Source organism: Drosophila virilis, chromosome X (assembly GCF_030788295.1).
Source record: "Drosophila virilis strain 15010-1051.87 chromosome X, Dvir_AGI_RSII-ME, whole genome shotgun sequence".
Classification (NCBI taxonomy): Eukaryota; Metazoa; Arthropoda; class Insecta; order Diptera; family Drosophilidae; genus Drosophila; species Drosophila virilis.
The window spans coordinates 9,474,075-9,486,093 of NC_091543.1; the positions used below are offsets into that span (position 1 = coordinate 9,474,075).

The 12,019-nt window shown below is 37.2% G+C and overlaps 3 protein-coding genes across 9 annotated transcripts in view; 1 reads left to right on the forward strand and 2 right to left on the reverse strand.

Moving 5' to 3' along the window:
- hep (hemipterous) overlaps positions 1-12,019 on the forward strand; it is a 138,831-nt gene that overhangs the window by 10,081 nt on the left and 116,731 nt on the right. For 2 of the 3 annotated variants that reach the window (XR_004305275.2, XR_004305274.2), the window contains exon 8: positions 404-1,150. Coding sequence is in view for 1 of the 3 variants with exons in the window: in XM_032440672.2 (XP_032296563.1) it covers positions 404-1,150; positions 2,232-2,865; positions 2,941-3,079 (1,520 nt within the window). In the remaining 2 variants the exon portion in view is untranslated. Of the gene's footprint in view, positions 1-403; positions 1,151-2,231; positions 2,866-2,940; positions 5,087-12,019 lie in introns of those variants that run through there. The other variant, XM_032440672.2, reaches the window with a different exon arrangement.
- On the reverse strand, positions 10,795-11,269 carry LOC138911365 (uncharacterized). The gene has a single exon (XM_070209982.1). The coding sequence runs from the start codon at positions 11,267-11,269 to the stop codon at positions 10,871-10,873; it is 399 nt and encodes a 132-aa protein (XP_070066083.1). The 3' UTR covers positions 10,795-10,870.
- The window catches only part of rsh (radish), a 136,729-nt gene continuing 136,057 nt past the window's right edge, over positions 11,348-12,019 (reverse strand). For all 5 annotated transcript variants that reach the window (XM_032440670.2, XM_032440671.2, XM_032440669.2 and 2 more), the window contains one exon: positions 11,348-11,946. In XM_032440670.2, coding sequence (XP_032296561.1) covers positions 11,348-11,946 — 599 coding nt within the window. The remainder of the gene's footprint in view (positions 11,947-12,019) is intronic.

Here is a 12,019-nt window from a genome sequence, read left to right on the forward strand (position 1 = left end):
ATATAAAGTGCATTTGTATTATTAAGTAATTATTGCCTGATGAAGCCTTCTGTCGTGGCAAAGACTTGCTTTATATTGTTAATATTTCTCCATGTTCACTTTTTGTTAGAATTTAATTAGCTGTCATTGTTAACGAATTAGCCATATGCTTACAGAGCTATTCAAATAATCTAGCTAACATGTTTATATTTTTGTTGCTCTGCTCCGTTCAAGGCATTGCTTAGCCTTATTTCAACATTATAGAGCATTTCTTTTTTGCTTTAAATTTGTCTTTAATACAAAATAATCTTATATATGTTGATGTCGTGCACGTTCACCTTGTGTCAGTGCATTTCAGACGCAACTAAAACTTTGTCGCTTCATCAAAATTTTTCTTACTCTATTTGCTTCTCGCTCTTTGCAGTGCTGCAGCGTTTCTATCATCAGCAGAATCAGCTGCGCGAAAAGGAGGCAGCCGAGCGGCAACATCACTTCCAGCAGCAACATCTGCAGCAGCAGCAGCAGCAGCAGCAGCAGCTGCAGCAGCTGCAACATCATTATCAGCCACAGCCGCAACATTATCACTTTCATCAGCCGCCGCAGACGACGCCAGCGCCAGCGCCGGCGGTGCCGCGTCCTGCGCCTGTTATTGGCACCAGCACGAATCCGTTTCACAGCAACTATGTGGCGCCATCCTCCTCGCACTCCACATCTAGTCAGTCATCGACGCAGTCGACGTGCTCGCAAATAGCCATCGGCGCAACGCCAGCATCGCCATGTGCCACAGCAGCCGGACACTTTGGCGTTGGCAATGCGACACAGTTGCAGTATCAGCCGCTGCCGCTGACGCCAACGCCCACAACAACAGCAACAACAACAGCAACAACAACAGCCACAACAACAGCAACAACAACTAGCAACAACATATTCTACAGCAGCTTGCCCTGTAGATCACCAGAGCAACTGCAGCCGGATTATGTCAGCGGTAGCGGCGACACTGGCGGAGTTGGTGGAGCATCTGTTGCTGCTGGTCTGCAGATGGGCAGCAAGCTGAGCAAATTGTATGCGCGTCGCCAGCTAATTGGCCAGACGAGCAACAACAGCAGCAGCAGCAGCAGTAATAATCTAGATGCCAGGGAGCAGCATGTGTATTCCAGCCATGCGGATGCGGGTGAGTGCCAGACATAATTCAGCTTGATTTCATTATCTTTTTATATGTTCATATTTAAGTATATATATCTATATGCATATGTAACGGTTTGTCCTGACTGACTGACTAACTGACTGATCGATGTACAGCTTAAATTTCTTTTTGATCTTGGGTTATTGGAAATTTCACCCGAAACTGTGAAAATTGCATGAAAAATGATTTTATGCAATCTCTTTTTTTTTTTTGCTTACCCATGCTTCTTGTGAAATCCACCTGTTTGAGTGAAAAAGGGGCTTGCAAATTGGTCAGATGAATTTATGAATTCAATTTCATGCACTTGGCAATTGATGTCAGACGAGTTTCACACTTTTCGTAAAATCCACCCTGCTGGGTGGAAATGGCGCATGATAATTGGGTAGTTGAATTTTCTGTTTTATTTTCATAACTTGGAAAAGTCATGCCCGACATCTTTAAATTGTGGGCTGATCGGTTTTAAACTTATTTGAAAGTTGTATGAATTTGTGTTCCTGTCTTGCTAAGACAGTTTCACCAGCAACTGTGGAAAAAGGGCGGATTGTCTGAAAAGTGGTTGTTTAAAGTTATTTTCATAAGATCTTCTTGGAAAATGCATTTAAAACGTTTTTACACGCAATGCAAATTCCCCTTTTTTTGCATATCAATTCACACGGGCGGAAAATGAGTGAAAATTTATACCAAAAAAATAAAAAAAAAAAAATTAGGTACCGGGCAAATCGTTTTTTCTTTTTCTGGAAATTTAATTTTTTGCGCTTTTTTTTTTAGTTTCTATTTTGTTGTTGTTGCATTTAGCGCTTTTTCTGTGGCTCTCGACTAATTCTTTCGCTCGCTTGTGCTCTTTATGTTTGTGTTCTTTCTCTTTGTTTACACACACACACACACACACGCGCACACACACGCGCACACACACACGCACTCTTATACGCACATACTTACATACGCACGCACAAATCATGCACGCTCGCCCGCATCACATACACGATTGCACTGCATCAATCAATCATCAATCAACAAACAAACAAACAAACAATCAATCAATCAATCAATCAACCGATCGATCAATCAGGCTGGTTCAATACAATCGCCGGCGCCATGAAGCGACAATTTGCGACCTATGTTAAAACCCAATTGAATTCCACAGCGACGCCAACGCCAATGGCAACGGCAACGCCAATGGCAACGGCAACGGCGCCCAATGTCAATGGGAATGAGCAGCTGTGCGGCTTGGAGCCGGCGCTGGCGCCACAACCACCGCCACCGGCTTATCGCAGCATTATGAACAATGGCAGCAGCGGCCATGCAACAGGCAAATCCTATTACTATCGGACGCTGTCCGCGGCGAGCAGCAGTCACAATACCAGCCAAAGCACCTCACCCACTACGGAGCCGCTGACGGGCAGCGGTGCAGCTGGCGTTGCGGCAGCCTCTGCCGCTGGCCATGTGCTAGCGACCAGCGGCTTTTTGCGACGTTATGCCAGCAGCGGCGGCGTGGCCGGCGGCGGCGGCGGCGGCGGCGGCGGCAGCAGCTGCGGTAGCCACAGTACACCGGCCAGTCCCCATTTGCTGGCCGGCCTGGATAGGCGGCATCGCAGTCCGGATCCGCCGCCGCGCTACAATCGCGGCCAGTCGCCGCTGTTGCTGCGCAAAAATCTGCTCGAGCTGAGCGGCCAGCCGCCGGGCTCACCGCTGCTGCAGCGACGGTAAGTGTGCCGCATCCGTCACAAGACTAGACTATTGCTGCCGTTCAACTAATCATCTAAACATCATTCAAATAGCTATGTCTCCGCGTCGCCGCCATTGCCGCCGCCACGTCGCGGCTCGGAGAGTGTGCCCGGCTCGCCGCAACATTTCCGGACGCGCATCCACTATACGCCCGAGCCGCAGCGACGCATCTATCGGACCATAGATCAATGAGTAGCACTGCAAATTATGGTCATGTGATGTTGGTATGGATTCGACGATGATGTGTTGGCGCCCGATGACCCGGCAGCTGCTGGCGACAGCTGCACCAACGGCGACAACAACGGCGGTCACTAGCACAACGGCAACAGCAGGCGCGGCGCACAGATGCACGCTGGACTCGAAAAGCGACGACAGCAACAACCAACAACAACCAACAACAACCAACAACCAACAACAAACAACCAACAACAACAACAGCAAACGAAAGTGTTCAAAAGTCGTATATATAACGTTTAAATTTTAGGCCGTAGCTAGGCGTTGCGTTGTCCTTTTCTAATGTTAATTCAGCTAGTTCACAAAATGTTTCTGTTTTAATTTATAACAAAAAGCAATTTTTTTTTTAAATTTAATTCTTAATTGTGTGTGTGTGCGCGCGTTTGTGTATATAGGAATTGTTTTAGGCAACAAACGAAACAACAATCAAGTTAAAATTTGTAACTGCAATATATCCAGCCATATATCCAGCATATATATACATATATATATATATATATGCATATATAGCGTATACATCTAACTGAACTAATAGCCAAAATTGAACACTGTGCCCTATATAACTATTTCAATATATATATATATATCATTATATATAGTATATGTATATAAATCAGCTTCTATTTTTTTTCTTTTTGTGTTTAAATATGCTCGTTTATAGTCGCATATTTATATTGTAAATGTATTCAGATGCTGAGACAACAATAATAGTGCAATAGTTGAATTTGTCGAGCAACATTTGATTTGAGCTTTTGACGTAGCTTTATAAGCGTTTGCTGTAAACAAATCTAAATAGTTATATCCACAAACTAAATGCAAAACAGATGTATAACAATTTGATTGGCACGGAATGCCTTTTTCATTCATATCCATAAAGACCAACACATATATACTATATATATACTTGCTATATAGCTCCGTTTATTTGTATTATTATGTATTATTTGCTTTGTTATAATAGAATTCTATAAAAAAAAAAAAAAAATCAAAACAAGTTCCTTACGAAATACTTACCACAAGAGCAGCAAAAACACAAAAGTAAAAACTCTAAATGATGAATGAATAATGAAATGTGTGAGTGAGTGTGAGTGTGTGAGTGAGTGTGTTTGTGTGTGTGAGTGTGTGTGCAGCTTAGCGACCTCAATGTTTTGTTCCTGCGCGTGCATAACAATTAAAGAATAAATTATTTGATTATAGCCCAAAAACTAAAACAAAAACAAAACAAAATTCTTTCAAGCTAATGCATAATTATAAAATTGTACATAAACTATAAAGAAAATCATAGATATATGTATATGTATATATTTATATATATATGCATGTATATACCTATATATATAGCGTGCAAAAAGGGTATGTTGCATTTGCTGTTTGAGAAAAAAAAAAGAAAAAATTAATTTCCATATACATAATTTTTTTTGGCTCTTTCTATGATTCAAAATTGAAATGGAAAGAAAATATCTGAAGAGGAAAAAGAAAAAACACCATTTATTTGTACGTTAATTTATTGAAATCAGATAAAGCGACAAGTATATGAAAAAAATAAATAAATTAATTAAATGATGTATTTCGACTGATTTATGTGTTAAAGTTAAGGCTTTTTGGACTATATACTTATGTATGTACATGGATGTGTATGTGTGTGTGCGTATGTGCATAGGTGCATATGTATGCGCATCAGACTTAGTGTCTACCTTTTAGTTTTACTATATACACATGTATATGCAGTGTATGTATATAAATATAAATATATATATATATGTATATATACGCATATAGGCACATGTATATATATGCATATATGTATAAATATTGTAAAAATTATAGAAATGATGAACGTTGCGAGCATTAAACAAAGTAAATCAACAAAAACAATTGAATGTAAACTCTTATGAATACCAATAATAATAATAATAATTATAATAATAAATGTAATAATTGAAGAACATAATTCAAAAATTCAATAAAAATGAAAATAGCTCTTAAAACCCTCAATAAAAAAAAGAAAGAAAAATATTGCAGTTTACTTTACTACTTGGCTTGGACCATTAAGATAAATACCTTGATTCTTTACTATAATTTAATTAATTTAATTTCAATATCAAACATTGTTTTTGTTGACAAATTAGTTAAGCAACTGTTTTAGTTTTAGTAGCTATATGAAACGTGTAATGCATTATATTTTTGTTTCAATTTAATTAGTTTATATTTCCACAGCTCTGAATAACAACAATTGACATTTCAAATATTTCTCTAAATTCAATTTGAGCAGATCTTAAAAACCTCAATACAAAATGGAAAGAAACCCAGCTTAGACGAGCTGTCTAAACTTAATTATTCAATGCCAAACATTTCATATGAAGCACTTACCAATCTAATTTTATCTAAGCATTTAACTAGTCAAAAGACTAATGCAACACATTTTTTGTTTCAATTCTCTTGGTCCCAATTTGTGCAGTTCTCAATAACAAGCATTCCAATGCCAACTGTTTCTCTAAATTGAATTTAGACTGAAGAGGGTTTAAATTTCAACTGTTCTCTCATTATTTTAGTCCAAATCCCATTTATGTTCCAATTCCAATTGTCTCTCAAATTCTGTCTATTAGCTTAAAAGCCTCACAAAATGGGGAAAAATATATTGATTCTGCTTGCATTTCTGTTTAAATTTCGCTCATGCCTTTGACTGTGTTCCGATTCCAATTGTTTCTTTAATTTCGTCTTTTACCTGAAACTCTACAAACAGGAAAATATTTTAATTTCAATTGATTTCTTCTTAAACTTCATGCATGCCCTTAATACTGTTCCAATTTCAAATGTTTCTGTAAAACTGTTAACTTGAAATACCGTCAAAAATTGAGCAATATTCGAATTCCAATTATGCCTTTACTTCTGTTTCAATTCAAATTGTTTCTCTACTTCTGTCTATGGCCTGGAACTCTCTTCGAATTCCAATTCGATCTATTATCTTAACTCCCTACAAATTGGCCAATATTTTAATTCCAATTCCATTTTTGTTTCAATTTCCCTCATGCGTTTGCAACTGTTTCAATTTGAATTGTTCGCGCACATTTTGCCTGCAAATGTTAATAATATAAAAAAAACACACTTGGATTGTTTTTTTTTTTTTTTGTTAAATTCAGTTTTATTTAATGTATATATATATATAGATATTTCGCAATGTGTTCCATAAATGTCATACAATTGTTTTATATCCAGCATATCATATATATTAGAATAACTTTTGGCCATAAACAGACAAAACAAATTTTGTACACCCGAAAAATGTAGCCGAAATATTGAAGTGAAATTCGAGCATCAAGCAATGGAGTTCGGGCCCATAAAGGACCGACTGCCCTAATACACATATACATATATTCATATATGTCAATATAGTAGTACATATATATATATATATTAATATGTATATATGTATGTAGGTATATTCTGTATATAGTTGGTAGCATACGAGCAAACACATACATACACACACATATATCGTAACATAGTATGAATAGATCAATTTAGATGCTGGCTTATTTGTATAGGTTGATTACACATACATCCATTGGCATATATAGCATATTGTTGTACATTCATTATATGTTAATGTAAAATTAATTATATAAATAATTAGTGTCGAAACGCAGCGTACCTGTTGCCTTGGCCCTCAGGTCGTTGCAATACATGTATGTATATAACATTCATATATGGAGTGTAATCATGTTGTATATAGTATAAAGTTGATGTACAAATGTAAAGTCGTATGAGTTTTTAATGTATGCATGTTTATGCTGTTTTAGCTGTCAATTACAATATTCAATTAATTTGATAAGAGTATTCGGTGTGCTTAACGGATATAATCTATTCGGTTTATCTTGAATTGTTATGGTATACAATTAGATGAGCTCAAAAGGAGTCACACGGCATTTAACACTGAGTTTGATTAAGTTAGGTTTTTTTTTTTTTTTGGTATTTTATATTCTTTGCTTATCTCCATCCTTAAAAATTCGGCTACTGCATGTTCTGTCCTTGTTTCCGATATATATATAGCATATATGTTCATTTAGTTTTTTCAGATAGAACATGCCAAACTTCGGCAAATCCGAAGTTGTCTTTTTCATTGTTTTCCTTTTCCTTTGACTTTATTTTTATTTGATTTGATTTTTTTTTCTGTTTTCGTTTCGTTTTTAAGATATCAAGAGTTTATATAGTATGTACTATGAGTTAAATCTTTAGATTTTTTGGTTGTAACACAGCACGGCACAAACACTTAGAAACACTTGTTGCAATTATGCAAAATATTGTTTTGTTGTATTTTTTTTTTATTTTGTTTTGTTTTGTAAATATTTTCGTCAGTTACCGTTTCTCCTTACCTTTTAAGGGGTTTTTCTTTTTTAGTATCTTAGCTAGAATTAGTATATTTGGTTTATATGTATTTTTGCCTTCAGTTTCAATAAGTTGACAACTGTTAGCACAAAAAAAAAAAAAAAAAAAAAAAAAGAAACAACAATTTTCGCCAACTTTTGTTTGGATTTTTTATCGGTTTCTTATGTTACCAATTGAAGGTTTGCTTATGTTCTATTTCACACGTTCCGTTGCTGTCTTATGAAATTCTTCGAAAATGCTATACGAATTACGGTTCGTCTAAAACTGTTTCATTTCATGTGTTTCTTCCAACAAGTAGTTCAACTTGTTTATTACACAAAAAAAAAAAAATGCCTGCTGCATGTTCCGTTTCACATGCTGTCTAGCAAAAGTTCTCGTTCCAATGTTCTATGCGAGCTGTCCCATTTGCCATGTTTCCTAGCGATAGTGTTGACTAATGTTTCGTTTTTCTATTTCAAATTTCTGTTTTATGTGTTCTTTCTTAATTTCATTTACTGTTACTTTTTTCTGTATTGATTTCAGCAAAAACACTGTTTAAAAATTGTAGTTTTTCTTCTGATTTTTTTTTTCGGTTCATCTACTGTTAATTCAACTGTTTCATTTTCAGTTTTGTATTTGAAATGTTTTGCATTTACCAGTGTTGGTTTTACTTGTTGTGAGTATAGTTCTATTTTCTGCTCTTTGTAGTTTACAACAAATTCAGCTATTATTTGGGCTGAGGTGGTTTAATTCACACACAGATTAACCTAGATATTGGATTATGTTTTATGGTTATATTCAACATTTTGCACATTTAAAGCATATTCAACGTTTCTTTCGGTGTGTATTTAAACTGGTATTTTAATTGGTATATTCTTTTGGTATGTTCTTACGGATAAGTGTTTTTAAGCATATGCCCAGCGCTGTGCTGGTATATATATATATATATGTATATATAATAAGTACGTATGTATACATATACTATATAAACATTTTGTTAGGTATGCATGTATTTAATTTTGATATACACATTTGAACCGTTAAGTGAAACCCTTTTTGAAAATGCTGCCGTTACGTTATTTCATTTGTTTTTCTTTGGTTTTCAATGTATTTGTATATATATTGTAGATCTGTATTTTTCTGTAGCTGTCAGTTATTATTGTTTAGTATGACAAATATGCGGTTAATGTATATATAGATAGCACATTTATGTAGGTGTATATATATTAAAGAAATATGCATATTGTACTTAGTATTTATGTAGTTACGACACATTCCACTCAAGATGCCAGCAACTGAAGGTTTAGCCTATATTAGGGTAATTCTGTGTAGCTTATGCATATTTAAAATATGCAGAAGCGGCATCAGTCAATAGCTGACAAATTAGTCAATATTAATGCGATAGTTTTGTTTAACCATACAAATGCGTTTATTTACATGTTCCTGGTAAATTTACCAGCCACCTTGACATGCTTGTGTTAGCTTGGTGGGGCGGCTACGCTACCAGTTGCAACAAGACACAAAAGCGGCGCCTAGTTTTAAATACCTTATAAAACTCTTCGACTTGCGTTGCCAGCTAATCGACATCTGATTTTTGGTCTGACAGGTTGACAAATTAACTGCTAGTCAACTAACATGAACATTTTAACAGGTATATACATACATATCTATATATCTATGTGTCATATATATATCAGCTGCTGGATAACTAGTAACTCTTAAGGACAGGCAATGGAATCCATAAGCGGAACATTAACACATTTTCATTTGTTTAGATGCATTTAGTATTTAACTGCTTGAGTGTTGTATTATTTTTGCATAGTTACAACGATAACTATTTGAATGCAAGTTAGTTAGTTAGTCAATTGTATTTGTTAGGTACAGCAAATGTATAATGTTTATATATGGTATAGATCTATAGCTAGCTCAGTTTTCAATATTTTCTTGTTGGTATTTTTTTTTTTGTATTATCGTAAAAAAAAAAAAAAAACAAACGCAGCCATTCAATCAGTTTGAGATGTTGTTTACAATTTGGATTTAACACTTAAATACATATACGAGTGTGTAAATGTATGTCTATGTACATAAATATTTTAAGGTATTTCTTTTCAAGGTAATGCTAGGTTTTTTTCTTTTCTTTTTTTTTTGGGTAATTTTCTTTGGTTTTTCCAAAAACTTGGTAGAGCTTACATTTTCAATAATATTGATTTAAAAAAATTTGTTTTATCATTTGTCTTAAGTCTTTGTTTTACATCAGTAAGCGTTTTTTTTTGTTTGGGTATTTCTTTTTCGGTATATTTTGGTATTTTTCGGTATTTTTTGTTTCTTGTTTCCTTTGGGGCTGTTGAGTGTTGGATTCCCAACAACGTTTACTTTGCTTACATAACATGTAAATGCCAAAAAAAAAACTCCCTTCTCCCTCTCTTCCTTCTCCCTGGCATATACTCTTACTATACATAGTTACAATAGGTTTTATGTATATGTATCTCTGTTTAAGTGTAGGTAATACTTGGTAGAAAATGATTTTTTTTTTGCTTTATTTACTTTGTTTTCCATTCAAATTTGTTTTTTTTTTTTTTTTTTTTTTTCTTTTGGTTTCTTTTGGTTTCTTGTCTTGCGGGGTGAATGTAAGAGTTAATAATGTCAGCTTCGATTTGGATGGTTCTCTTTGTTTGGCTTCTCAGGGCGCTTACCAGCGGTGGGTTAGTTGCACGCACACACAGACACACACACATACACCCACACACACACACACGCACACACAAAATACCCTTGCAGTATTGTAATTGTAGCAATCAAGTATTATTTCTTTTAATTTGGCCTGTTCATGAACAGGAAACGGTGAGAATGGAACATTAAAAACTGTTTATGTTCCTTTTTTGGACACTATGTAAGAAAAAGAAGTCCCAAAGTCCCGTAAGACCTGTATGGCATGTATATAACAATATGGTGCAGCTGCTGGCAGCTTATTTATTAAGCGGAATGCGTGAAAATGGAACACCATATTATTTGAGTTAGCCAAAAAATGTGTTACTTTATTGTTGGGTTTGAGATGAGAAGACCTTTTAAACCCAATATTAGCTAGTTATGCATTCGAACGTTGTAAGAGCTGGCTGCAGCTCATTTATTGGGTGGAATTTGTGGAAACGGAACACGATATCATGCGGATTGTTTGGAAATAACATATATCTTTGGAATATGTACAAAAGGTTGGAATTCGGTATTAAGCATTAATTTACAACAATATTGAAAGATTTATATATATATATATATTAATGAGAGCTGCAAGAGTATTGCAACTTCGGCTGGCCAAAGTTTGTCTGTTCTCTGTGCAATTTAGTTTTGAATTTAGTTTTTTGTTTTTCGTAATTGTTCTTTTCCAATTTAATAACGCCGACCGCTGCCGCTGCTGCCACTGGCACAGCCGCCGTCGCTGCTACCGCTGGCGCCGTCGGCGGCCCAACGCTTCCGCCTTGCCTCCTTGGCCGCCTGCATTTGGGCGGCAACGCGGCTGGTGCTGGGCGCCATATCAAAACTGGCGTACAGCTCCACCTCGTCATCGGTGGCGTCGCGCGGTGCCTGTTGCACCTGATTCAGTTGTTGTTGTTGCTGCAATTGTTGCTGTTGTTGTTGATGTTCGAGGGCAACGGCAACGGAGGCCATCGCATAGGCGCGCGCATCCAATTGTAGGGTTATGCCGCTCGCAACGGTGCTAGTTATGGTGCCGCCGCCGGCGGCATTGGGTGTCAACAGTCCGGCGGCGAAGTCGGGCGTGCGCGCCATTTTAGCGTTGGTTGCGGCAGTGTTTGGGGCTAGCGCCAGCGGCTGTTGATCCAAATCGAAACTCACATTCTTACTGTCTCATCCACCCCGGTGGACTTGCACGGTGGCCTCGGCGGACTCCTGCTGTCGCAACTGCTGACGGTACGCATCCAGCTCGGGCATCCGATAGGTGCCAAGATTCACCTGCACCATGAGCGTCTCCATGATCCTCTCGTTCTTCATCGATTTTGATGGCAATACAACGGTGAGCAGTTCACTGGGCGAGATGCGGCACAGATTTAGATCGCGCGTCAGTCGCTCCATGATGCACTCGAACTCGAATTGTGTGTCCTTATTGGGATGATTCTTGAGCTTGGCAACCTTGTGCTGCGCCCAGGCGAGCATCGCCTCAAATTTACGTATCTCCGGCGTTTGCAGCTCCCGGCACATAATCATTTGCACCATCGACTCGGACAGATGGAGGAATTCGGGGCATTTGAACAGCGCATGCGCCTTGCTCTCCACGAACGACAGTATCATGTTGACCAGCTCGGAGGCGGATGTGTAACGCCAGTAGTAGTTCTCCAGCGAGATCAGCATCGGGCAAACGACCTCGATGCGCAGGAACTGTTTGCAGTGATGGAAGCACGCCTGCAACAGCTCTGGCAGATCATAGTGCTCCGCGGCGCAGAGCAGACCTAAGAGAATGTCACAGAAATGTTAAAAGATATGTGTTAATAATATTAACTTTCGCTTTTCCTAATCAATTAT

Excerpts from the sequence above, each read along its gene's own strand:
- LOC138911365 (XM_070209982.1), bottom strand. The coding sequence starts at position 11,269 with ATGGCGCGCACGCCCGACTTCGCCGCCGGACTGTTGACACCCAATGCC.